At 41.1% G+C, this 27,787-nt stretch overlaps 1 protein-coding gene across 7 annotated transcripts in view; it reads left to right on the forward strand.

Moving 5' to 3' along the window:
* dmd (dystrophin) overlaps positions 1-27,787 on the forward strand; it is a 216,353-nt gene that overhangs the window by 172,418 nt on the left and 16,148 nt on the right. For 6 of the 7 annotated variants that reach the window (XM_026301384.2, XM_026301380.2, XM_026301383.2 and 3 more), the window contains 11 exons: positions 105-251; positions 4,166-4,229; positions 5,925-5,985; positions 8,159-8,194; positions 20,550-20,611; positions 20,879-20,953; positions 22,599-22,800; positions 22,893-22,978; positions 23,354-23,511; positions 24,763-24,929; positions 27,656-27,767. In XM_026301384.2, the coding sequence (XP_026157169.1) occupies positions 105-251; positions 4,166-4,229; positions 5,925-5,985; positions 8,159-8,194; positions 20,550-20,611; positions 20,879-20,953; positions 22,599-22,800; positions 22,893-22,978; positions 23,354-23,511; positions 24,763-24,929; positions 27,656-27,767 (1,170 nt within the window). Of the gene's footprint in view, positions 1-104; positions 252-4,165; positions 4,230-5,924; positions 5,986-8,158; positions 8,195-10,241; positions 10,439-20,549; positions 20,612-20,878; positions 20,954-22,598; positions 22,801-22,892; positions 22,979-23,353; positions 23,512-24,762; positions 24,930-27,655; positions 27,768-27,787 lie in introns of those variants that run through there. The other variant, XM_026301387.1, reaches the window with a different exon arrangement.

Raw genomic sequence — 27,787 nt, forward strand, 5'->3', positions numbered from 1 at the left:
TCATAGGAGAGACAGCCCATTTTGTATTGGTCAGCTATGCTGGTAGCTATGTTGCCTTATGTTACATTTAATTTATGTGCCTGTCCTTTGTCTGTGTTATGCAGGAGTTTCAAGAAGAGATTGCACCGATTAAAGATGATGTTACTCATATGAACCAGTTGGCATCTGCTTTCGGTCCACCTGACATCCAGCTGTCGCCTAGCAACCTGGAACGCATAGAAGATCTCAACACTCGCTGGAGGCTACTCCAGGTATAACAGTGAAGAGACAACCCTTCTGATGCATGCACATTGACTTTTGCTTTTGTTCAACTTTTGGATTCCAGGAGGTTTAATGTTAGGCTTTGCACCTGCCAGAAAATATGAATGGTGAACTTTGAATTTTTTCAGAAGTCAGCAATTACTACTCCTAGATTCTTGTATGCCCATTTTACGCAATCCAGTTGTCTGCACAGGGCTCATAATGACTCGAACCTGGAATGTTTTTAGGCTCCAAGTCTCTTTTCCTCTGTTACAGCGGTGATTGTGCAAAACCAAGCAAAAAGTAAAGAAAGTAATAAAGTAAACAAACAAACAAAAATACACCCCCCTCCTAACTTCTTAAATGCAGAGTGTCACACTCTAGAGTTAGCACAGGCTGTGCCTCTATCACTTTCAATAAACACAGTGGCAGCTATGCTGGAAATGAGGCAGTGATTGTTACCAGAGGGGACAGGTAGAGCCAATCAGCTGCCAGAGATGCCAGCTAATGCCAAAGAGTCCTGGGCGGAGATGGACTCCATGGTGACACCACGGTGATGGGACCAGACGGCTGAGCTCTCTGAAGTTAGCACCTGACCAGATGCTTATATGCCTGCACACGCTCGCGCGTACACACACACACACACACACACACAAACCTTTGTTTTCTAGTGGAAGCTCAGTTAAACTAAATGGACAGAGTGAAAGTGGTTTTATGAACATAGAAAACCAAAAGTTGAATTTTTAAGGTGAGGCATCAAGTTTGTGTACTCTTAAGAAATAACCTAACCCAACTGAAGTAACCTAACAATTAACAGTTATGAGATCTAAATACTCTCTGAAGCCACTGTGTATATAAACACACAGTAGAAATACAGATGATAAAGAAATAATCTCGGGTGGAGAGCTGGAGAGTTCCCAGTGGATGAAGATATTGTTGTTTATCCATGACAGCAGATTTTGGAAAGAAAATAGAAGGATACTTTTTGTAGTTTTGAATAACTACAGCCAACATATTCCTGGCTTTGTTAGTGGTAGAGTAACTCGTCACATACTAGTTCATCAACCAGCCTTGTCGCGAGTCTGTGTAGTGCTTTCCAGTTTTACTGTGGCACTGTGTGGTGGGTAGCACTGTTGTCTTCTGAATTCAAAACCCTTGCTGTGTGGAGTTTGCATGTTCTTCCTGTATCTGTGGGGGTAGGTACTGGTGACTGCAGTGCACCTCCATAGCTTAATAAATACAAGCCTTGGTCAGAGGCGATGTGATAGCACACTTTCACAGTTTCGCCCAGGAAATGTTTTTTCTGTCTGTTTGCTCAGTGCACTAACTTGGACACACTATCTCATTCGATTTAATGGGAAAGTGTGTCCAAACTTTTGAGTTCTAGTAGGCACGAGCTGTGGTCATTTCTAAGGAGAGAATTTGTTTTTTTTGTTTGGACAGAAAACAGAATTTCACTGCCAGTTTCTGAAAAATCAGGTGGCTTTTTGGGAGCAATGTGTTTGCCTAGGAATTTTGGCATGTCCTTTAATAGCAGAGTGCTAGAAGTCTGTGCCTGCTAATGGGAGTTCATCCAAAGTACATTTGTGCTTTCATGTTTTCAGCTTTAGTTAATGGGCTGAAATTTTAGGTGAGTGCTTGTGTATTTGTTGGATTTGTGTGCAAGTGTGTGTGTGTGTGTGTGTGTGTGCTAGCTGTGCTTTCAGGTTACTTTAGATGGTTTACAGTGTTCTTTTATGCCTAAGAGGTCAGAGCTGATTGGTCAGCTCAGGGACATAGCGCATTCTGAGTAATTACGCTAAATTCCTACTCAACAAACCCACCCTCTTGTTTGTACTACTCTAATTAGGTTACCATGGATACTGGGAAAAACAACTCAGGCAGAAATGGATTGGGTGAGGTGGACTCAAAGGTAATTTCATCATTTGGTTTCATGTCACAATAAAGCAACGGGTCATCACTGTCATATCTTCATCTGTTCTTCATCTCATATCACGAATCACACAAAACCACACTCCCCTTAAAATGTGTCATCAGTGGGCTTCTCATTTGGATTGTGGATGAAAGATGGTTAATCAGCCAATCTGCCCACTCAGACAGGATAATAACGCATATCAGTCCGTCCGCATCAAGACCTTCGTCAAAGAAAGTTGAGATGCCTTTAAGCTTGCAATGATTCACTTTTTTACTTCCTGGAACAAAAAATCTGTCACTAATCAGTGTCTGCCAAAGCTCAGCATACTGGCCTGAGCAGCATGTGTTGCCTGGGAACATTAGATCATTGAACATTGTGTCAGGGAGCATCAGTAATTATAGATACACAGCTGCTTGTCTGGGTATGTTTGAGGTGCAACTAGCTGGCGAGTGTTGGTACCGGTCTGAAGTCATGCCTGCAAGCATGAGCTGGCTTTAAATGTAAATTCTACAACAGTCTGAAAACAGAAAGAAAAAGATTCCTCAAAGACTCTTAACCATCCAGAGGAAACTGATGGCTGATGGTAAACCTAATGAATAGCTACTGTTTATTTTAGTCAAGTGACTTTCATCTGGCATTTCATAAAATATGCATGTTTCCTTATTTACATGTGTGCATATATACACATGCAAATATGTAAACCAGTTTTTGTGTTGCTTTTTATAGTCAAATGTTTTTGTTAGTTTTCTCCTACCTAGAAATCATCTTTTGAGTGCAAATACATATTTTTATATGAAGTCTATTTGCAGGCTTGTGTTAATGAAGTACCTGACTGAAACACAGCTATTCAATAACGCTACTATTAGTGTTAATGGTGTGCATTTTTATTACTTGGAAAACACTTATTCTCCATTGCACCTGGGTGAATACAGGTGCACAAAGATCCCTGTATATCTCCCTGTATTGGAAAAGTATGTTTGTATTTTAAACAGAGAATTTCTTCCTACGGTGTTCAGTACTTCAAATAAAGGGTGAAAGGGTGTCAATCATTAAAATTAGGATATGATTTTCCTGCCACCAACTGAACATAATTTATATGATATTGTAAAATCAGTGCCACCAAAAGCAGCCTACGGAAGGGGTATTTAGTTCTGGATCACTGACAAGCTAAAAGTTGACAGTTTAGATGGGAATCTGTGAGCCATGAGAAGAGTGTGTGTACCTCAGCGCACTTTGTGCACCTTACAGAGCCGTGCTGATTTAGGAAAATTATCTCAACTCCATCTTGATTGACAGCTCATTCAGAGCTGAAGGAGACCCACAGGACAGTGCAGCCTCTCTAATTCCTACACTACAAATTCAATTATCTCGTCCACGCTTGTCTTGTGCCTCGTACCGTGCACCTTCCTCTCCCTCTGTCTGCCCATCTTTGTATCTACTGCTTTTTCTTTGCAAGAGTATGTCATGTGCTATGGTTCCCAGTGACACATAAAAACATCACTCGCTGTGTTCCCATCATCACATTTTCAACAAGATTATTACTGGGGCTGAAATGTTTCTTGTGTTTCTTCTTTTCCTGGGAGAGAAGCGTTTTGCTCCATTTTTTATTTAAAAATGCATTACTTTCCCCCTAGATTTAATCTGTAACTGAAACATATTAGTTTTATGAAATCTATGCAGCTTATTTTGCTATTTGACAAATAATGCATCAGGAGCCAAATCCACGTTCAGAAGAAAACTCTTACCTAAATGATTGCTAATGCCATGTTCATGTTGTTGTTGTTGACTGTAGTCATTCATTTAAAAGAGGCCATACACACAGTGTTTTTTCTGGTGTCACTTCATAAACTTAACAAGGTCAGATTTGACTACTAGGTCAGTAGTTAGGGAACTATCTGGAATGGTGTGCTCTTCCTGTTCCAAGGTTTCTGCTGACATTGAATGCAGCGTGAAAGTTTTCAGTTCAGTTCAGGCCTTAACATGTTTTGTTTCTTCGTCTCTCTCTGTCAGATCTCCATCAGCGAACATCTGAAGCAGCTGACGGACGCTCACAGAGACTTTGGCCTTGTGCACAGTGAGTAACAAAGTCTCATACATACAAATGTGTACTTAAACCTACATACTTCTGAGGCACAGTGAGTGTGTGGAAGGGGAAAATGAGAGTAGGTGGGTTAGAGGCTTCCAAACCATGACAGCAGCTCACTCTGGCACTAAATAAGTGACGTGTTAACAAGAGAGTGATACAGCACTCCACTATCAGCAGGTCAATGACTAACTGAATCAGTGATGAGGGGGAGAGAGTTTATAAAGACTGGCTCATTTGGCTGCTCGTGAAGACTATGAGGGTGAATCGATAGGTTTCTTACTTGTTTTTTTTTTTTTTTTTTTTTTTTTACCCAATATGTCTTGAGACTCTCATCACTGATACACTTACATATGGAAGCCTATTCTTCAAAATACAGCTAAATTTACCCACTTACCCATTTTGTTGATTGTTACTGCATGTGTTTGATTTTCTATGGATAACTGACACTTTCTGAACCTGCATCCTCGAACAGTAATCATCCAGCATCCCTAACCTGAAGCCCTGCTGAGCTTTACATCTGAATGGGGGCTCTAATAAAAGTGATACTCAGTCTCTAAAGAGTTTGGTGGATGGTATATTTTTCTTTAGCCTTTCCAAAATCATTAGAGCTGGAGACTCAGGGAGCTAACCCTGAATGCTGAATGTGCCAGTTAATTATAATACAATCTAACTTTTTGTTAACATTTAGTATTGTTATCACTGTTACTGTGTTGAAAGATGTAACATAGAAATTAGAGCAAGACTTGGCATTTAAAATGAAAATGACAACAGAGCAACTCACATGTAGCATTATAGATTAATTATGTCAAAAACTGTAAAATGATTTTTTTTTTATTTTGAGCTCATCTGCAGAGTAAAGACCACAAATAACAAAAGATCTGGTCTTTATCTGGTGTTGCATTCACAGCAGTGATTAGAATTGAAAAACCACTGGGGGTGGACTTTAAGATAGAGACAAAGAAAAGAAAGAATCAAAAGAAGTTTGTAAGATGGTGGAAAAGAGGGAGGTGCAATGTCATTGGTACAGTAGATAAAATGAAGTATTTGGGGACGAGATTCCCTGCTCATTGTCACATTTATCCTCATATCTGATAAATCCTCCATCCAGCTAGGTCATGAATCTGTGATGGATGTAGCTGGACAGATGGTGGTGATGACAGTGATGAGGATGATGATGATGATGACGATAATGTGGGAACTGTGAGAATATACATGTTTTCATATCTTACTGCTATGTTAATATACACCACACGTGTTCTGGCATTTGTCCCATGATGCATTGTTCGGTTTTTAACTGCGGCAAATTTTACCCGTGAGGCACAATAACGCTTATACAGCGGGTAGTTTCAGCTAAGTGATCTGATTGGTTAGAGATGCATTCCAACTGTGCTGACAATTCCCAGCCTTAATGGCTGGTGTTCCAACTCTTGTGGGCATAATAAGTGAGATAATTAGCAATATTTCTTGTTTTTCTGCTGTTTTTCATTATCATGCATATTACTTTGAAGAAAACTTTTTATTACATGTGATGTTTTAGTAGCTGCTGTATACACATTTTCTACATGGGCATGCTTTTGTTAGACCTTACAGGATGTTGATTCTGCAGTAAATTGTGTGTATGAGAGGTTTAATAGCCTGCAGACAGTTTGAACAGTTGTGACTCCTGTTTCTCTGTCTCAGCAGGATCTGTAGAGAGCCCCTTCGAGCAGGGCATCTCCCCGAACAACGTGCCCTACTACATCAAGTAAGTACTGACCTCTGGGCTGCATGTCCACATCACTGCTATTTACAAACTCTGGCTACAAAATATGACCTGACAGGTTAACTTAGCACTAATTGTAGCGAGGCTCTGTGAAAACTGTGGACAGAACGCAACTTTGTGTGCACTAACCTTAAATGTGCAATGTGCTTTCATTGCCACTGGAAAAAAAATGCCCAACTGAAGTTAAGGCAAAGCAAGTTTATTTGCATAGCACAAATCATAAACAGAGTTACCACCATGCAAAATGATTCTGGACTCTATCAGAACCTGTATTCTCAGATGTGGGTTTCTGGAGCTCCTGTAAAAGATGGTTTGCATACCTTAAATTGATCTTGTTAGGTCTTCATGTCAGCAGATTCCATAAAAAGAAAACAAGCAATGAGGTAGTCTGTCCAATATGTTCCTACCATGTCTGTGGCTCTTAGCTCCAAGCCCAGTGGTTCCTACTGAAGACATAAATCTTTTATAAATATAAAATATACTGATGCATTTAATAAAAAGGACAGTAATTTTCATCTGCAGCTGTTCACTGTAGTTTCTAGCAAACATTACTCAAACAGAAGGAAATTGTGTATTTGTTAGGGACTATTTTCAGGTGGTGCTTTTGTGGTTATTTGTGGCAATACTACAGTTATTCTGGGATACAGTGTGTGTGTGGTGGTGATAGTAATGAAGGAACATTAGTGTGTGGCTAATTTACGTTTGTAATAGGTTTGGGTAATCATGGAGCTCAGCAGAACAGAGAGGTTATTTTAGTCTTTGATATTGATATTCATTTAAGACGTATTTATATTTGGTTACCTTAATACTGTGGAAGTATTCACGTCTGTTTGTCAGTTAATAGTCCATGTAGTCCTTCATATGTGTACACTTTGCTCATCCATGCATCCCCCAGTTCATTTAGGCATCAGTCTATCCATCCCTACTCTCAGCACTGGACAACGTTAGATAAATAATACAAATCACCAACAGACCAACAGGAAAGCAGTTGTGATGATGACACAGCACTGGTCAGTAGTGTTTTATTATTTGGCCTATGAAAGGATAAGTTAGTTTTTCTCTGGTTTGTAACTGTGGTAATGAGGGATAAGCTGTTAAAAAAATATTGATTTATGTACTTCATTATATCTCTGAAGATGCTTATCGAGCAGTTGAGTCCCAGATCGCACTGCAGCGCTCTGGTGAAGGCTGGGAGACTGTTTACTACTACTCAGCAGATAGCAGAAGTTTTGGAGGTGGGATGTGTTAGCATGGTAGTAAGCACAGTCTTACAACTTCAGCCTCAGCACTTCAGGGTGCACAAACAAGTGTCTGACGCTACGATATTATTGCACAGGAGCTTTACTCAGTTAAAGGTAATGAACTGCTGAGACTGCCGTCATAACGAAGCTCTACAACTATATTTCCATTACTCTGTCCTTATACTTGTTGCCTTTGTAAGAACTTTCTTAGCTGAAACAAAGTTAACAAGACGGTCTGCCAGGTTGAATGTTTTTACACTTTGGTGTGTAAAGGCCTTTAGGTGGTTATTGGATTTTTGGGACCACATGGAATCATATGACTACCAACTGTCCTGCACAACTGGACACATGTATATTTTATGTTCTTTGGAGTTGCAAACCAATATATTTAAATGCTGGAGCAAACAGATACATAGTGTCAAGGGATGTAGAGAACAGAAAGCTACATCATCTACTAACTTTAGAAAGAACAAATTCTCCTTTTGTAAATGTAGTGGCATTAACGTGCAATTGCTCAATTCAGTACTTGAACTGATGTTGTATTTTGCAGCTGCAGCCTTTTGGTTGTGTGTTGCTGTGTAACTGAGGTTATAGAGACTGTTCACTGGCTACAGTTGTGCTGCTGCTACACTAACAGTTAGTAAGCTGACTAGCTTGGGGCGGTCCTTAATGTGACCGACCTGCAGCAGCATGTTCCCGGCTTACTGGTGTGGTGGCCACTAGTGACTTGGTGTGTGTGTGTGTTAACTCTGAGTGAAAGACATTCATCTAACTGGCGCTGCAAACCTTGGATGATCTCGAGTGTCTTGAATTAACTTGTCGTTGGACGTGGAATTAACTGACCACACGCCTGAGAGGGAAAGAGGGAGGAGGGAAGGGAAAGAGAAGTGACAGATTCTTCTCTCCACATGCAGAGAGGAAGCTGGACCTGGCCTGATGACCGAGACGCTGTGAGTGCCAGCTGACCACACACACTCACACACACCTGCCCGCACACATATACGAATCCTTCACTGTATACAACACACACTATATCATACACAGTTCATTTTATACTAATTTATACTTGTACTCCATTTCATTACAGAGGCAGAATTTGTGTCTTTTACTCCATTAAAGTCGATTTATCTGACAGCCATGATTACTAGTTACTTCACAGATTGGGGCTGCAGCTAATCTTTGTTTTGTCACTTCACTTGACTGTGATTTTTGTAATCAATAAATTACTTATTTCCCTCTATTAAATCTTTGAAAATACACAATGGAACACTTGAAAGCAAGCGTCGTTCCTCCCACCCATGTGAGCTTGATGCCTCAGCTTAAGTGGAGCAGTAGACCAAGACCATGTTCACATACTGACTGACAACTGCGAGCTCCCACTCCTGTCTGTGGTCTTTTCTATTGGGTAGAAGAATGAGGCTCGCTCCAACACTTCAGAAGGAACCCTAACAATTTAGAAAGGAAAGTCGTTGCGTTGCTGTCGACACGTTCTGTGAGCCAGGGTCACAAAAGCCTTTGAAAGTTAGGAACACGTTAATATGATCAGTTGTCATTGGCTCTTTGTAACTGAGGAGCCCAAACCATAATAAGCCCAGACCTACAGTAGTGACTGTTTTATAGATTGTACAGTCTGTAACACACTCACACCTTGTCTCCTGCACCCAAACACACACTCACACATCTATAGCACAGTCCAACAACATAACTTGTGTCCGACCAACTTCTTCTCATGCATGATCACTTGTCTGCTCCTGGAGAAGATTTCCACAAACCTGCAACATCCACTTTGACCCCGCCCCCCACCCCCTCGCTACCACACACACACCCACACACACACACACACACACACAGCCCTGTGCAGGGAGGGTGTGTCTGATTTGCCTCTCAGGTGGAAAACTCAAATCGACAACCTCCTTGGAAGCTATGTGAATTGTTTGATAGGGCGAACCCTGTTTTCTCCATCTGAACCTCTATGATACAGACAAACCTGCACACACTCAGGTATAAAGCAGGTATAAAGACATAGTGTTGTGCAAGGAGATAAAATAAAAGTTGAGACTTGCCTATAAATTAGACCCCCCTGCCCCCAGTCCTCCCCCTCTTTCCTTTGCCATGCAAAACCTAAAAGCGCCTTTTCTCTCCCTCACCCACTCCTTTGCCTCTTTGTCTTTGCCTATTTTCCCATCTTTCTTCCTTGCTGTCTCTTTCTCTCCCTGGCTTTGAATGTGGAAATCTGTGAGCCTTAAAAAGCAAAGAGCTTTATTCTCACTTTATCGTCAGGGAGGTGAAAAACCTCCTCAGATGGTGTCGAGGCTCCTTTGCTTTCAGAAACAGCGGGATGGGGGGAAGGGAGGCAGGGAGTCTCAGCTCCGCCTCGTCTAACTGAGCTGCGTCAAGTTTCTCAGGGAAAGTCAGAACAAGCCCGGAAATCCCTAGTCAAATTTCAAAATAAAGGCATCAACGATTTTAGTTCATTTGATGTAGCGAATAAACTTCGACTTATATAACCATCTACAGGCACCTAGGGGCCCTGTGACCCTTAAAGCGCGTTGCTTTGAATATGTAATATGTTGTAATATAGTTGTATAAATTGTCATATCTATTGAACCCCTGTCTAACTGGTGGACTTTATTTCATTTGCCTGCTTTATGGAGGGTATGTGTTGGTACATTCATGTATACCTCATGGTAGCATCTTGGTAATGACGGTGTAACACCTGCACAGGTTGTTTGACAACACTTCCTGTTGTTCCGACAGTGTTTCCAGAGTCTTCACAGACTCTTCCAACCATCCGAAGGAAAGGCTTCTAATATATTTTCTCTAGGGTTCTGCTGAGCTTATGTTCTTCTCAGCCACATTGTTTATTAAAGCGCTCAGCATCTTTGCTTTTACTTGGAAGCGTCAAGCGGAAGTGGTGATGGTTGTATTCCGGCAGAACGACCCCCGTGTCTCGGTGGCCAGTCAGCCTCTGCAACACACCGCTGCCGCTTGCAGAGAGGAACACACACCGACGCACACGTACACACGCGTAGGACACACACGGTAAACTTGGACGCCTCTCTCCGGTGGCTGAGGACGCGTGATCAGACCGCGGAGGGGCTCGGGATCTTGCCTCGGTTTTGCTCGGGAATCGGTTCGTTTTCGGCGCACTGGGAAGGGGTTGATCGCCCGGCGATGCGGGAGCAGTTTCGGAAGTGAGTATTGGGTTAGGGGACTGTTTATGGTGATGATGAATAGCCTAACGGTGATGGTAATTGTCCTGGTCGTAATGCAGTAAAACCAGTACACACAGACAACACATTGGCCGGGGGTTTTTATAACAAGCACAGATCCCCCCCACACACACTCCGCAGATACACACATTCTTTCACCTTAGTCCGGAATATGCGCTAAAGGCGTGGGAATGTCCAAAACTGGATAAATCCACATTCGCATTTCATTTTAGACACAGGGAGACATTTTTCACGCAGCTTCTATGCTGTTAACCCATTTCTGCAAGTCTGGTCCAGATGCATCTCGGATGAATGTCGCCGAGCTTGTACAAATACATTCTGTACCAGTGAGATATTCAACTATAAGTTTACAATATATATGTGCAGTGACGGGGATGGAGCCCACAGCGCATCACAACGAGAACAGGACAGAAAACTGTTGTATTTTTTTAGCCATTAAATCTAACCAGTCCTCTCTCACAGCGGCTGTTGGTCATGGTTGTTGCCGGGGAACCAGGCGAGGTGTGCGGTCAGTGAGCCTCTGCGACCCGCTGTCCCTTCTGGATAACCGAACCGTGCATTTCTCAATTCTCAATCCTTTCAGTGTGTTTCCCTGCTGCCTATTTGCTGCCATGTTGGAGCAGAAAGGGGGACACGAAATGCTTTAAAGCAAACAGTGTAAATGGAGATCGGTGGTTCCTGCGTATATGTGCCCGTAATTTGTGTTTACGCGAGCTTGGCGAGCTTTTGTGAGAAAAATGAGCCCTGCCGAGCACAGCACAAACGTATCAGTATGTTGCATTCCTGAACAGTCACAAACGAACCTGGACTAATTACCACCGTGCCCGCAAAACAGCCCGTATCTGGATCAGTGCGTTTTTGCACACTGCGTGTGTGTGTGCGCGCGCGCGCTCAGAGGTGTGCACACACCTTCTGATTTTGATATGATATGTTGGTCTGTTTTCCACGGGGAAACAATTCTTAGGATTTAGGCCCCCATCTTCTGTTGATCAGTTTTTGGCAGTGAAGTGAGATCGGGTCGTCCTGTGTGTGTGTGTGTGTGTGTGTGTGTGTGTGTGTGTGTGTGTGTGTGTGTGTGCGCGCGCGCGTGCCTGTGCGTGCGTGTGTGCTCAGGAGTTGAAATGAGAGCAGAGGATGCGGGCTGGCTGGTGCAGATTTTTGGCACGAATGTGATTGCAGGTGTGTGTGTGTGTCTGTGTGTGTGTGTGTGTGTGTGTGTGTGTGTGTGTGTGACTGATTGACTAAATACAGCTGATGGATAAAAAGCTTCAACACACACACAGATCCAACTCCAGTTGCAGGATAGTGGTGCTGGCATGCTCAGGCATGATTATTTGGGCTTGTGTGTGTATGTGTGTGTGTGTGTGTGTGTGTGTGTGTGTGCTGCCTTTGTATTTGCTGTAGATGATTATCAGGCTCTATTTCAGCTTCTGGTTTTAGGGGTAAATGTTTGCTTTCAGAGGGGGTGACGAAGGAAACTTAGAGCCTATATGAGCTGCAGGCCTTTGCTTTTCAGGTGTCATGATTGAGCTTGTAACAATTAATGAATCAGGCTTAAGATAATTGCAGCAATAAGACATAATAATGAAAATGTGTATGTCTGAGAATAAACCTGATGCAGTTATTGAATCAGGAAGAAATGGATTCAAAATGTCTTCAAATGTCCAGCCATGAGAGAGCGATTTTGACCAGCAGCTGTCAGATGTTTTTAGATGACACTTAATCACCATCTTCCTTAGTCCTGGGGGGACAATTAGTCCAGCAGGATGCTGCAGCTCAGGGCTCAAAATGTAAAAAAAAAAAAAAAAGAACACTGGCCACTTCAGAAACAAGAGAAAAGCTGCTTCTTTTTTCTTATGGTTGTGCCCCATCACTGTATGAAAATGTTTTTTTTACACCACTATCTAGATCTAATTAGTAATCAATTATTACTATTCATGTACTCTTACTCAGAATCATTTTCTCTGCCTCCATCGGCCGCAGGTTATATATTAATATGATAAAAAAGCGTTTCGTGCATGTAGATATTTAAACTAATGAAGCATGTAGTCTGGAGTGAAGCTGGGGAAGATAATCCTCAGTCATACCATCTGACTGTATTGGTGAAGAAGATGGAGATAATAGATTAGATTTCACAGCTTTAAATGGTTGATAAAATAGCCAATGAGCTGTTTCATGAGGGAACAGTTGTTCCCAGTGTTGTCTATAATCATTTATATTTACCAGCAGTTTTAACCTCCCGAAGCCAAAGGCATCAAGAGAAATTTTTTCTTCCTCCTTTTATGCAATTTCACAGTGATTATTACAGCAAGCAGAGGCTGTGAATGAAAAAAAAATTGCCAAAGGTCACAAAGTAAACTGTGAGGAACCCATCATTTTTACTGCCCATTCAGATCCTGCTGATGTTGAAGCACAACTAATGCAGCACGTGTGGCTGTGATTGTGAGACGTCAAATCATACAACATAGGACTCTATTTAGCGATTGTTTTCATTACCGCTGCACCTGCTTATTTCAAATTACCTGTTTTGCCTGCTCCACAGTCCTGCTCCACAGTCCAATCTCCAAACGTTCCCAGTTTACCCCTGAAACAATTAGACAGTTGGTCGATTTCATCAGTCGAGAGAAAATTAAGGAACATGATTTACCACATATACAAATATTTTGTTTTGAATTGTGTTTATGGTCTGGCATGTGTTTTCCACAAAATCTTCCAGCCAACTTGTTAAATTATTCTTAAAATTATGTGGATTTATTCCCAATGATTTCTAAAACCAGAGTATATTAATATAGAAACATGCTCACAGATGTTTCACTTCTGGAGCCAAGATTTCTTCTCTTTAGCTAAAAAGTCTATTCCCAATGTATGTCATCTGGAGATTTCAGATTTCTACATCATACTATTCTGAGTTCTGATTGGTTCCAAAGTAGCTGTGATGTCCAGGTGGTAAACTCTGCACATACATCAGTCTGAGCAACAAAGCTCAAAACATAAATCAGAAAACAAAGCGCAAAACACATTTTTGACTTGAGGGGGGCTTTAATTAGTGAAGAAGTTTGATAAATTATTCATCTTAGTGTTGCTTCTTATACATGAGGATTTTTCAGCTTTTCTAGGTTTTGTCGTTATATTAAGGTTTTGGTTTTATAGTGCTGGCCAGACAAAACAAGCCTTTCGAAGACAGGGGTAGAAAGAGTAGGAGTAAAATTAATTCTGTGAAGTTGTTTTAAGATAAAAGATTAAAATGTACTCTGCATTAGATTGTTCAATGGGCAGTGGGTAAATGATGTTATATAGATGAAATGTTGTCCAGTGAGTTTTGATGCATTTGGCTGAATCTGAGCATGAAGAACACAGTTATTAATAGAACAATCACAATCAATAAATGCCAGTGTAGCAGCCATACTCTACATGCCCTGCCAGGGCCGTGTTTGACAGACGGGGTGGTATTCTTAGGGTCATAGGCCGTTTCCTTTTCTCCACACTTTGTTCTTTGCATCACTTTGACAGAGGGTGATTTAACTTTCTATGAACAGGACTTTTTTTGCATCACTCTGCCAGTTGCCTTTTGTTTTTGTGAGCTGCAACCTGTCCTGTTTTCCAGGCTTAGGTTGCGGTGAATCCTCTGAGGGTATGGTCAGGAAGCCTTCTCTTTATTGTTGATGAGGAAACACGTTCGCCTACATCCTGGAGAGCATTCTCGAGTTGTTGTGCAGTCAGAAAGGGGTTTTCTTCGCCATGCCCAGAAGTTTCCTCTTAGCAAACTACCTTTGATATCTGTTTTATTCATTTAAAAATGTTTTTGACCCTCATTTTTCTTCACTTGTGTGGTCATCTTTTTACTCCTTAGATTAACAGCAAGTCACCATGTGCATGAACTAACCCTGAATCAACACAGAACAGAAAACATGTAGCAGTCAAGCATCCAGTTAATCTTAACACCATTTATTCTATGTTGATGCAAACCTATTCAAATTAAAGCTGAGGCCTGGAGTTTAACGGAGTATACTATTTTATTTCTGATTGTAATTGCCCGGAGCCTGAACTGCAACTACAGTAATTATAGTTATCTTTTAGCTCGGTGTAATTCATCTAGTTTTGTCAGTATTTTTGGTTCTCTTTTCCAATCAGCGTCCTCTAATATCCTGCTGAGGAATGTGGCCTTTTTCCCTTGTTCACATCATATCCCTAAAGGCCATTGTCTGAGCTCATTCAGATGCCTGGTGTGCAGGAAAGATTCAGTTGCAGCTCACTCTCAATGATAGGCAGAGAAAGACGTCAGCATAGCCCATAAACCACCTTTAATCATTCATCCGAGAGCCATAATTGACTGCAGTGAGAAGTGACACTCGTGTCTCTGTATGAATCCATTATTTAAAACGCCTATCTGTCACCACTGCAGTAAGCTATTCAGCTGCCTATTATATATGTAGCATTGTGTGTTCACATGTGTGGAGGAGTGTGTCTTATCGTCTGCCAGAATGACTGCAGTTCAGTCCCACTTTCAATTATGCTCAACAGGGGAAAGTCTTAATATTTTGTGAAAAGGCTGATCAGAACAGCTGTTCCTTTAACTGATCAGATATTGTAGCCTGCTGCTTTAGTGACCTGTCAAAGGGAAACTGATGAGCTGACGTTGCAGCAGATAATTATTTTATCCTGGTGGCATTCTCACAGCTAATCATTTGTTCTGTGTAAAAAAATGTCCAATATTTAATATATGCCAAGTTGATGTTCAGACATGTTGAGTTTTGTGCAACTATCAGCCAGAAACCTAAATAAAAAACGTGACCCAAGGCAATTCTGAATCATAGTTTTTCATTGTGAAAACTTATGTCGTTTGTCATGCAGACCATTAACAATTATGCTGCTTTTTTGTTTTTACTTTTGTGGTGAGTTTCAATTACAACTCATATTCTTATTACAGTTCTTTCTGGAGTGTTAGTCACATCACTGCAATAGCCACACACAAAAAAAACACATTGTTGAAGGAAAAAAAAAATATAAATGGAATTCTGTTTATGGTTTCTTCAGCCAGTTGATCTCAATAAGAGACTCAGTTTAACCCATTAATGGTCTCTCTCTCCGGTCACGTTGGTAAATTGTGGAAGAGGGGATGTGAATGCCCCCCCCCCCACCTGTCAGCTTCAATCAGATCACCTTAAACAGGGCAGTAAATCCCTGGCTGCTGTGCGGCCTGTGTTTTGACACTTAGCGATGCATTATCAACACTTTAGCTTGTCCTGGGGCCATGATGCATTTTCTATGGAGACTGTGTCAGTTTTCAAAGAGCATAAAAAAAGAGTCTGTACCAGAGATGCTTGGTTCCAGCAGGCCAGCGCTGGTAAGTGATTGTTGTGTTTGTGGTTTTTTTGTTGTTCATTAGTTCCACTGGGACATCTAGTTGGAGGTATAAAGGGCCACTGTTTGGGATTTTGTAGCCATATGGGAAGATATTGCGTTTGTGTGTTTTAGGTGATTCTGTGTGCTAATGTTAGGAAAAAAGACACAGTATCCCTCCTCTTCCAAACAAGCAGCTCTGTGAGGCTGAGGCTGCAGTGGGCGGTGGAGATAGGTAAGGTGCTGAGGACAGGTGGGTAGTGTGGCAAAGACAGGGCCAGAGAATCTGAGGTTTAAAGTTAATGCATCAGTGGAATGTAATGCAATGCGATATTGATCCCTTTCAGCTGATCAATTGTTTTTTGGCCAGCGCCCCCTCCACAGAGTGCAGCTCTGAGACATCAGTATTACACTGCAGGCTCAAAGGACTCAGTTCTGGTTCTGTTTTGTTTCATTCAGGGGGATTACAGAATTCATTTATTCATCATTTAGAGTCCAGCTTATATCTCTCTCACCATCCACTAATGACTTCACTTCACCAGTGATGTCAGCTGATGCAGTCAGATAACACACACGCTGCTGTGGTTTAAAAACGAGGCTCGGTGGAGACATGTACTGTCCCATTCCCCGAGAGAACCACCATGTCCTTCACAGCCACAGGACAATAACTGATCAAAACAAAATGCATTGAATGAGCAAAAAGCTAATAGTGTAGTGATTAATGTAATCTAGCAGCGCATTGCATCACTGCCAGCATGGTGAGTAGTCCTGCTCTTCATCATGGCAATCGTCACCTCTGACAAATTAGGTTAGTCTGTCTAAATATCTGTTGGCATTAAACAACTCAGTGGAGTCCCTTAACTTCCAGCATTACTGTACATGCTTTTCCTTTTTGACCAAGTTACGTTTATCTGACATAAAGTCTATGTCTAATGGGGCCTTTCCACTAGCACTACTCAAATGATGTTAAAACAAATAGCATGGTGTAAAACTTTACAAGGTGATATACTCAAAGAAATACACCTTTAACACCTTTACATTTTGGATTTTGTGCCTCTTCAGGGTACTTATTCCAGAGTAACAGATATTTTTTGAAGAATTCAGATCATTACGATGCACACCAGCTACGTACAGTATGTATTGTCAGTCTCTCCTTTCACTGGGTGATGTATTGTTCTGTGACCCCTGGCTTGGGAATCTGGGACTGCGATCGTCTTATTTTATGTGAAAATAGCAGTTCTCTTTGTTGCTGTTATTTGCTTCATAGCAGCTGATATAAACAGTTTCCTTACTGAAGGAGGCCCTGACAGATTTTCTTGGCTGATTTAGAGACCTGAACCTCCAGACTTGTCAGTCAGATGACTACTGTACATCTCCGAGCTGCTTCAGTATTGTGGATGAAGGCAGCCATGTGTTTGATGCTGCACGGTTATTAGAAGCATTTGTCCGAGTGGCTCAGAGCGAGTGACTGAGCTACTGTTTGCACAGACTCTGAGCTTAGAGGATTTTTAAGTAGCTCTTCACCATGGGACCCCTCTCCTCATTATCTGGAGTGGGAACGTGGGAGAGAGGCAGAGAGGCAAGAGAGAGAAAAACAAGGGCAATGCAGAGGAAAAAAAGAGCATATGGATTATTATTTATCCGTGCTTTTCAGACAGAGGTTAACTGCAGGTGCGCTTGTATGTGACCAACTCGACATGTGTGCTTTCACCAAGCTGGGCAGGGTCGGATTGGTCCACCAACACTTCTCAGGCCAGAAAGGCAGAAAACAACGCTCAGCAGTACTGTGTTTTAAACAGTTCTGCTATTTTTTTAGCTGCTTTATTTTCTGTGCCAGCTTCTTTGTTTTTTTTCCCCCAATAATTCACAACAAGTTCATACATCTATCCTCACCTGTACTGGAGAAACGGAAGTCTGTGTCCACTTTTAGCTCCTACAGACATAGGAATATCATTATTGTGGCTGAATCATTTTTCTCTATCTGCACATCTCATCTCATTTTCACCATCATATCAGCGACAAAATTACTCTTGTATTTCATTCTAACTGCCACTGAATAGACATTCAGCTGTCCTGTATTTACCTTAATGATGAATCGTCACACACAAACTGATTGACACATAATCTTAAATAAGAAACCACTCTCATTTCCGGGATTGCAGTGCGCCAAATGTCTATTTATTAACCATCTGTCATAGAAAGTGGAAGGAGCTAGAAGCCGTTTCTTGAGGTTCCACCGTTCTCCGTCTACTGCGAAGGTCTTTTCAAATATTTGATGTGCTTTGAACAGAACAAAATCTCACTGGGACGATGTTGCCTTCTTTAGTTTCATGGATACGTTCAGATGGCACATTAGAATCACATTTACAGTAGAGTCTGACACCACTGTACCGTCACTTTATTGCAGAAGTGGATGCAGGTTAATATTAATACAGATGAAATTAGCCATCGTGATTTCTTATCATACTATCACAATTATTTCCACAGCAGCTAAGTGGAACTAATGAGCAGGAAAATCAGCTCTTTGCTTTACAGTAACATCATTAGTTTTTGCTGCCATTTAATATAAGTAGAGTTTTAATGATTTGTGGATGACATTTCAATTCAAAGTGGGTGTTAAGGATGCCATAAAATGCAAATTAGAGCTCAGATCATCACATTCAGCTGCGATTGAACAGGAAGCGCAGGGAGGACATATGGTGAGAGTTGGCTTTTGTGCAACTGCAGCAAATACTGACACCATATTTATATGTAATAAGGTAGCAAATAAGCAGTAGTGAGTAATGATTTTATTTAATCAGCTTCTGTATCTACACTTACCAGTTTATACCAAGAATGTAATGCCACTCTGGAGCTCCTCTCACTCTTACTGGTTTGGTGTATTTGTGTGGCAGTAAAGAAGAAAATTGAATCTTAACAGAATTACGGAAAAATAACATGTCAGCTCCGAAGAATGTGTTGGCATCCTGGAAGTATGGAAGCAAAGACATATTGCATTGACATATTATACATCAATCATGTGTCTGACCCTGAAGTAGGTTCATTTCGCTTTCAGTATAAAAGTAAACACAGTTTGTTTTTGTCCATTTCTTGTAGTTTTTTCTGAATTCTTTAGGCCTGTCTCATTTCCTCTGGCAACCCAGTTTTTCTTGGTGTCGTTTAGAAACCCAGTCGACACAGTTGCTTCATTTCAGCAAGTGCAACGAGTCACAAAGAGGTTAACTTGGTGAATTAGCGCTGACACATAGTAGACTAATGCATAATACAGTATTGATACTGAAAACGCTGAGCAAAAATCAGCAAGAGCTCAAGTAAACCATCATGGTTTATGCTGGTATCCCTCATTCCTGCTCTGGAGGCACAAATCCTGCACAAAGACTCCCTTTTCACTTGTGCACCCAATCTGCTTGTGTCCAACACACACAATTACACAGCCGAGTCTCCTGTGAGTGGTGAGCAGCAGTCACGAGGAGAGAATGTGTGAGGGGAGAATGACACAGCAGCTGTCTGTCTCTCTTTCTCCCTCTGTCTCTTTTCTTGCTTTCTTTCTTCCTCTGTCTGTGATGCAGGGAGGATGGAGCCTGTGTGGATTTGTGCCATAGAGAGTTGTTATTTTCTAAGATTATGAGATGGAGGGGAGAAATGCACAAACAACAGGATTAATGTCCTAGTGAAGGATTTTGGGAAAGCTGATCTAATTCATTAGTGACTAAGATTCATCTCAGTGTCACCCTAAATGACTTTCTATCTATTTTGTTTGGTTTTAGGTTGGCATAGTCCCTGGCTGTATTTACCTCCCTGCTAAATGTAAAATATTCATCTTTGATTCCTCCTGTTTTTAATGTTGACAGTGACTGATTACATAAATAGCTTTTTAGCATCTTAGAAACTAATCAGCCTATAATGGAAATTCTGAATCAGCTATATTTAACTATTCGTTTCATTCAGTCGTAGCATATTTCTGCCTTTTCGATCCATACATTTACACTGAGCTTTCAGTGTGTGTCAAATAAGTACAGTGAAAAAACATTAAAGAGATTGTTGGTTTTTAATTGTGGAATGATTCAGCAGTTCGAGGCAGCATTTCACACCAGCAATGCTTCCACTTTTAATGGAGATCTCTTAAGTAGACAGAAATCGGGAGGGTATAAAACACTTTACAGCCAACCATGAGGCATTTGTGTGTTTTAGTTCAAATTAAATGTCTAATATTGGCTGGGTTGTCATGAAATTATTTGGAACAAGTACAGTATTCATCCTCTCCTCAAGACGAATTGCTATAATTTTGATATCTTCTCATCACCATGCTAACATGCTAAACTAAATTAATATTACACCTGCCACACATTAGCATTATTATTGTAAGGATATTGTCTGAGTACAGCTATTAGCTTGGCAGTAGACTTTCTGTCAGGGAACTGCAGGGAATTGCATTTTGCACATAAGGTTGTTTTAAAATGTGATAAGTTTTTTTTTTTTTAATCACTATCTGATATGGCTGCTATAGGTACAACCCACACAGCTCATTATTTTTCAGTTGCCAGCTTTGCACATACCGTTGCCAAATCATCCATATTTTATGACATACAGCAAGCCAAGAAATTTAATAAAAGCTGAGGCCGATTTTTTTCATGAGGGTTTAAGGGAGGCCTGTCCTTAGTGTTCTTCTAGAATACACACAGGTTCTTTTTGATGAACTTGGCACCTGACCATTCTGACTGTCTCCTTCCAGCCACCAGACCCAGACAACATGCTGGGACCATCCCAAGATGGCCGAGCTCTACCAATCTCTGGGTAAGAACCATGTTTTCACACACACTTTCTCTCTTTGAATGGAACTCTAGTCCATGTCTTCTCATAAATTCATGAATTGCTTGACTGTGAAAGGGTTTTGCAGCGTAGCTTCATATTACATTACATTGCTGAATGACTTTCAGGATGAAGTGAAGATGTTATGGGGTTCAGTTGAGCCAGCGGGTTAGCAGAAGCGAGACTCACCACGGTCTCCCCCCTCTTCGTCGCTCACTCAGTTTCATCTTTGTTCTTGCTTTCTTTCTTTAGCTGACCTGAACAATGTCCGATTCTCAGCCTACCGAACAGCCATGAAGCTCAGACGCCTGCAGAAGGCTCTCTGCTGTAAGTACTCTATATCTCCTATATATAGCGTTTATTCCTCTCCTGTATGTGTGTCACATAGGGGGTTTATCTCTTGCTTTAAGTACACTCCTTTCAAAGTGCTCCTCTCATTGTGCCTCAGTCCTCCCACACTTATCCTTTGTTCTTTCTTTTCGTCCAACCCCATCTCCCTTTTTAATTCACCTCGTTTGTCCTGTCGTTCTTCCTTTTTGTCGTCTCCTTTTCACTTCCTCCTTTGGGGATTCTTTTTCCATTCTTCTTTCCTTCTCTCGGCGTCTGCCATCTTTGCCTCTCTGCTCTCACAGCCCTCGTGTGTGTCCATATGTGTGTTTACTCATCTCTCTTGTCTCTCACTGGTGGATCTGTAGAGAGCGTGAGCCGCCCACAAGCTGTTATATGTGTGATATTTTTTAAGGCGTATAGCTGTTTGCAGCCATATATCAGGGAAGCTCTATTTATGCTGCTGAGGTGTTCTGAAAATAAAAGCGAACAGATTTGGTGATTAACCCTGATAAAGCCACCTTCAGTCTCATCTTTCCTTCTTTTATTCTGTGCTAGGACAGTCTTCATACTTTACAATATTGAATAATGATTACTTAGCTGATTGTTTTGTGTACAAGGATTAGACACAAGAACTCCGTGGCCAGGTTTTCTGACCATGGCTTGGGTTAAAATATGGACTTATTAAAGTAGCAACATTGTAGCAGTTTGATACAGGAAAGAAGCAGCTGTCTCCTGTTTCAGTGTTTATGTTGTCCACCCATCCACAACACCCTCCTCCACACACAAGCATTGCTCTTCATACATTGTCATAACCACTACAGTAGCACCGATGATATAAACCTTCTGGCCTTCTAGTGGGTGCAGCTTGGCCCTACTGATGCCTAATTTAAGGTGTGATAACTGATAAAGAAACTTTGATGGGGTGATAACATTAGAAACCTCGTGACAAACTGACATCACTGGAAGATTCATGCTTTTTCCAAACTCATCAACCTTTTAACTTACTGTTATTCTCCATAGTTTTTTTTAGGTTACTCCATCTTGCTTTAAGAACAACAGTAGCCTAGTTTCCTTTGGGAACTAGGGCAGGCAGTGAATCACACATACAATGCATTTCTGGAATGTCATTGAATCCATCAGTCACAATCATATCCACTTTTTTTTAAATGTTTGAATAGTTGTTCAAATTTCTACTTAGAGTGGGAATCAATGTCTTTTGTGTGCATCTCTCGCCCAGGTGTGTGTTCTTTGAAGAGAGAGGGGGCTAACAGCTAATATGACAAAAATCAAAGTTGACAGTTGTGAGTCAGCAAACTTGCAGGACATCACATGAGAAATTCCACTGGCAGCTTCTAGATGGTATAGTCTGACTCTGTCTCAAATGATGTTTTCTATTCTGCAGCTTTCATCAAATATAGTTTGCTCATTTGCAGATTTCAGCCATTATTTTTGCCTTTATTTGATGTGCAGTTGCCTGCCTGGTGCTGTCTGTGAACAGGATTGAACTCAAGGATACAGTGAACATGGATGGGTGAATCAGTGGGTGTGTCTGAAGGACAGTCTGAGCCCAGCAGGAAGACACACTATGCCCTCAAATGTGTGTTTCTAAGTAGTCACTGTCCTCCTCTCTTTGTGTCTGTAGTGGACCTGCTGAGCATGCCGATGGTGTGTGAGGTTTTTGATCAGCACAATCTGAAGCAGAATGAGCAGCTGCTAGACATCTCCCAGCTGGTTACCTGTCTGACCAGTCTGTACCAGCGGCTGGAGCAGAGCCACTCCCACCTGGTCAATGTCCCTCTGTGCGTCGACATGTGCCTCAACTGGCTGCTCAACGTCTATGACACGTATGTGTAGGATGCTGTACTCGCACACGGACACACTCCATCGTTTCAGCGAGATTTAACATATTACAACATGTTGTGTTGTTTTGTGGTAGTGGTCGTACAGGAAAGATCCGGACCCTGTCATTAAAAACTGGAATCATCTCACTCTGCAAGGCTCACCTGGAGGATAAATACAGATGTAAGTCATTCACTTTAAGTGATGCATCATGTTCATAAATTTAGTTGTTTGATTTGTCGATGGGTGGAAATTTCATTTCATAACCAAGAAGACTGGAAGTTGTAATTGCTGCCGCAGGGGCTTCTACAAAGTACCGAATTAGTGTTTTCATTTTGTTCTTGCGGGTTAATGAATATGGATTGATGGGTAAAAATCTAATAATAGAATATATGCATAACAAAATATGGGAAATTTCACAGCAGAACTTTGGAACTTTAAATACATTTAAAACACTTTTACCTTCTGAATACTTCTACAGATCTGTGACACAGATCAAATAAAACTGCAGTAGAGTTAAAGAACGTCAACATTGCCTGCCCCCTCTCCCTCTTCCAGTCTTGTTCAGGCAAGTTGCCAGTGCCACCGGTTTCTGTGACCAGCGTCGTCTGGGCCTCCTCCTTCACGACTCCATCCAGATCCCCCGGCAGCTCGGAGAGGTAGCCTCCTTCGGCGGCTCCAACATCGAGCCCTCAGTCCGCAGCTGCTTCCAGTTTGTACGTCTCACACACAAACACACACTTCAGTTACAGACAGCAATAATGAATGCACACCCTAATAACAGTAACAGGACTGTCAAATACTTCAATTGCCTGAATATCTATCTGATCTAGTGCCAAGACCCTGCAGATGAGGGCCACTTATTCCCACAGCCTCACCAAGCATCCACGTGTTTGTTCATGTCAAGCTGAATCAGGTTAATTTATAGAAGGACTTTGGATTATCACTAAGAGCTAGGCAGAAATAAAGGGCAAAACACTTATAAAAAGGATAAAATGATTGTCTGAATATGAGCATTAAATTAGGATTTCTGGAGATAAGCATAATGAGCAAAATGATTTGTCAGTTTTCACCTTCCATGTACCTAATTTTTTGTGATTTCACTGGAGACATTTCATACACATTGATTGACAGAGCCACCAATACCAGCCTTGATATATGACAGCTATCAGCATCAAGTTTTTTTTATGCTTTTGAGGCTGTAATGGCCTAGGTCCTTGATTGTTTCTACCTTGAAGCATCATAAACCTTTCTAGTGAAATAGATGGAATAAAAGAAGTCTTTACAGACTGTCAAATATACATAAAATGTATAAATTATGTTCCAGACATGAGCGTCACCAGTAATTTCAAAAGCTGTCACTGACTGAAATGCATTTGCTCCCATTATCAGTGATTATGAGACCTTAACAAAAAGTCCTGATCAGGCTCTGATCATTTGACTGTGTTAATAGACATACACAAAGTCATGCTTGTTCACGCTCACACACACCAGGTGGACTATTTAGCATCATCTAGTCTTAAAACTGCACTACACTTAGTTTAGCTACCTTCCAGCTGCTGCCTCTGATGAGTCAGTGTATGTGTGGGTGCGAGACAGAAAGAGGGAGATATGGGGAGGTCAGTTCCTTTGAAACTCCCAAAATCCCAGAGTTCCCAGAGCCCCTGCTGATGGGAAAGTGATACATGGCGCTAATAGATAGTCCCTGGTTATTTTTGTTTCCTGCTTCTGCAACTCTTTTATTTATATTGGAGACATTCTATTTAGATTAGTCAACTAATATAGGTCTGAATATAAATATAGAGAAAATAATAAATAAACACAATGAAATTTGGCAGGTTTTTTGGTCTGAACTGTTATTCATATCCTATGAGTCAAAGTTGTCACAACCAAAAACAGTAAAATATTTACCGAAGATCTCTTTCACTGGGAGTTAACCCAGTCTTCTGTTTACTTTGTTTTCCCAGGCCAACAACAAACCTGAGCTGGAGGCAGCCATGTTCCTGGACTGGATGCGTTTGGAGCCCCAGTCAATGGTGTGGTTACCCGTCCTGCACCGCGTGGCTGCCGCTGAGACCGCCAAGCACCAGGCCAAATGTAACATCTGTAAGGAGTGTCCTATTATAGGATTCAGGTTGGTAGAGATATGCCATTGCAGTACAACCACTTTTCATTATGCAGTATAAATGTACTGCACAGTTAAAGAATTGACTATTTTAGTCTGGGCTTTATCGGTTCCAGTCTCCTTTGGAGCAGCACATCTGAATTTCCATTTTGCTGGAAAGCATTATATTCCGTATCTCGTCACAAAGGAGGACAATAAAACACCAAATTAATTTCATTTTCAATTAAGGCCCAAGTAAAATAAAGTGACTATCATGTTCTTGTGAGGTACAGCACTGAGCGCAAGTTTCCAAATGAGAAAAAAAAAAATCAAGTGTTTTAATATAACAATCTGAAGTATATATATATCAGCGGCTATAATCAGAGGAGTTCTTTTAAATGTCTTCATACCTCACCATAGGTTTTCAAATACCTGTCACAGAGAAGACACCTTGCTTTTTATTACAGTAATGATCTAGAGGAGCAGCTTTTAAAGCAGAGCTGGTTTTTAACTTCTTGTCATATTTTCCCCTCTTATTGAGCCTCATGCAAGAAGATTTGTTCTTAAATGTCCCACATTAGTGGTTAACGTGCTTGTCACATACACTCGTTTTCTGGTGTTTAACAATTTCTCTTGGGTACAAACAGAACTGTGAGAGTCCCAAACACTAAGAGTTATAATCAGTTTATCTGATTTAAATTTCCTGCAGAATTATTATTCCGTTCACCATAGCTCCACTATCATGGCTTGCCAATTTACTCAGTAATTTTGTAATTCCATTGGCACATGTACAGTTCATTAGTTGTTCTCTCCCTGACAGCTGCCGGCAAGTGTTTAGAAAGTGTCTTTACAGGTGAATATCCTCTGTAGCACCGGTGCAGCATCACGTCTTCTACATTCTCTTGTCTTTCTTCTTGACGGTCACATTCCCTTAAGCATCTCTCCCCTGAAAGTCCCTGTACACCATGTGATTTTGAGCTGTCACAGATCCAAGTTGACAGTCATGCACAAGACGTGATGAAATCTTTGTGCATCAGTCAGTGACAGTGGTCCAAGATGTCACTGTGAGACATGTCCATCAACAGCCAATTCTGGGGCTTTGGCAGAGCTGGAGCCGCTTTTTCCCGTAGATTTAATGAGACAGGAAGAAGGACAGCTAATTTCAGTGTCATTTCAGTATAACATTAGCTGCCATGATTATAGTGCCAGACCTTCTCGAGGCTGCTTCCACACACTCTTATGAATTTCATATTTGCAGTAGATAGAGGCGCAACTTATATATGCATCTTAGAGAGACGTTTTTAGCATCTGGCTAGAGCATCGTTCAAATCTCCTCCACAGGTGATTTGACCAGTCAGATTTATTGAATGCCTCTTGGATGCACTTAGCCTTTTTAAGATGGGTTAGTTATCTGATCTGCCTGTGAAGTGTAAATAGGGCCATTGTACTCTAACTATGGATGCAACCCATATTTACAAACCTGCAAATAAATATGCAACAAGAAATAGCGTCAACGTTATGTCCAAAGCTTGCTTATTGTTAGGATGCATTTTCCAACAATTATATTCCTACATATCACCAGATATTAATCCCACAAGCCTGACATGCCTAACAAATGTTTCATGCTGATGTTCTGTCTCAAACCACCACTGTACAGCCTCACAGAGCTGCGAGCATGCTGGTGATTAAGATTATTGCCTAACTTCAGGTCAAGCTAGTTTTTCTTTATACCTGTCATAGTTTAGTGCTACTCTGATAACACATATTTGACAGCTGTAATATTTTTTTCTAATTGTTATGGATCCCCTACAATGAGTAGTAATGTTGCAGCTGCTTCTGTCTGCTCATTTCCAACATCACAAATTGAAGCTTCATGATTTGAAATTCATTTCACTCTGAAATGACGTTTATGTAAATAAAATTCATTCAAATGCAGCGGAGGACCCTTATATAACATGCTCATGATTGTATTTAATGAATGCTCACCTTGTAATAATGGTATTCATCAAGGTTAAAAACAAAGTTGGCAGGAATCTCTTTTGGAACACACATACGGACAACCCTCACAAAGGCTTATGATAAGAATACAAAAATCTTCTTGCATAAGATCCATTGTGAACATTTTGTTAGCTGTTAATATTCCAGTACAAACACATTAAGTTCACCCATTTGATCAATGAGATTGCTCTGTCACCAGAGCCCAGCCCCAGCTGCGAAAAAGCTTGTGAACCTATTTGTCACCTTAATCTAATTCGGCAGCCATAGAAGGGCAGTAAAACAGCCCACTTGTACATATGAATGATTGATGATATGATTATAATGACAGAACCGCAGTCATATTTGTAACACCAACCCTTAAAATACTGCTGGAACCCAGGAGGTTTTTTTTTTAACTAAAGGTTGGGACCTGTAAAAGGAGGTGTGTCTGCTCTATTGTTGGTGGGTCCCTTCATGACAAGAGTGGTGATAAATTTTAATGAAGAGTCCCAGGGCCAGAGAATAAATTTCTCATTTAGGTACTAGGCTGAAAGAATTTTAACTACTTCTACCCTGGAGAAAACACAGCTGTAAATTTCCCTCTTTTATTGATTCTCTCCCATTCTTTTTTGTCTTTTTGTGCCCCTCCACTTTCCTCCATTATTTCTTTGCACTCTGTCGTCTGCTCTTTTGTTTACAATCCCCCACCTTTCTCCTCCTTCTATTTTCTTCTCTGTGTTTTCTTGACTCACCTTCCTTTTCTCTTTTGCTCTCCTCAGATATCGGAGTCTGAAGCATTTCAACTATGATATTTGCCAAAGCTGCTTCTTCTCCGGTCGCGTCGCCAAGGGACACAAGATGCAGTACCCTATGGTTGAGTACTGCACTCCGGTATGAATATATATATATAT

Source organism: Mastacembelus armatus, chromosome 2 (assembly GCF_900324485.2).
Source record: "Mastacembelus armatus chromosome 2, fMasArm1.2, whole genome shotgun sequence".
Classification (NCBI taxonomy): domain Eukaryota; kingdom Metazoa; phylum Chordata; class Actinopteri; order Synbranchiformes; family Mastacembelidae; genus Mastacembelus; species Mastacembelus armatus.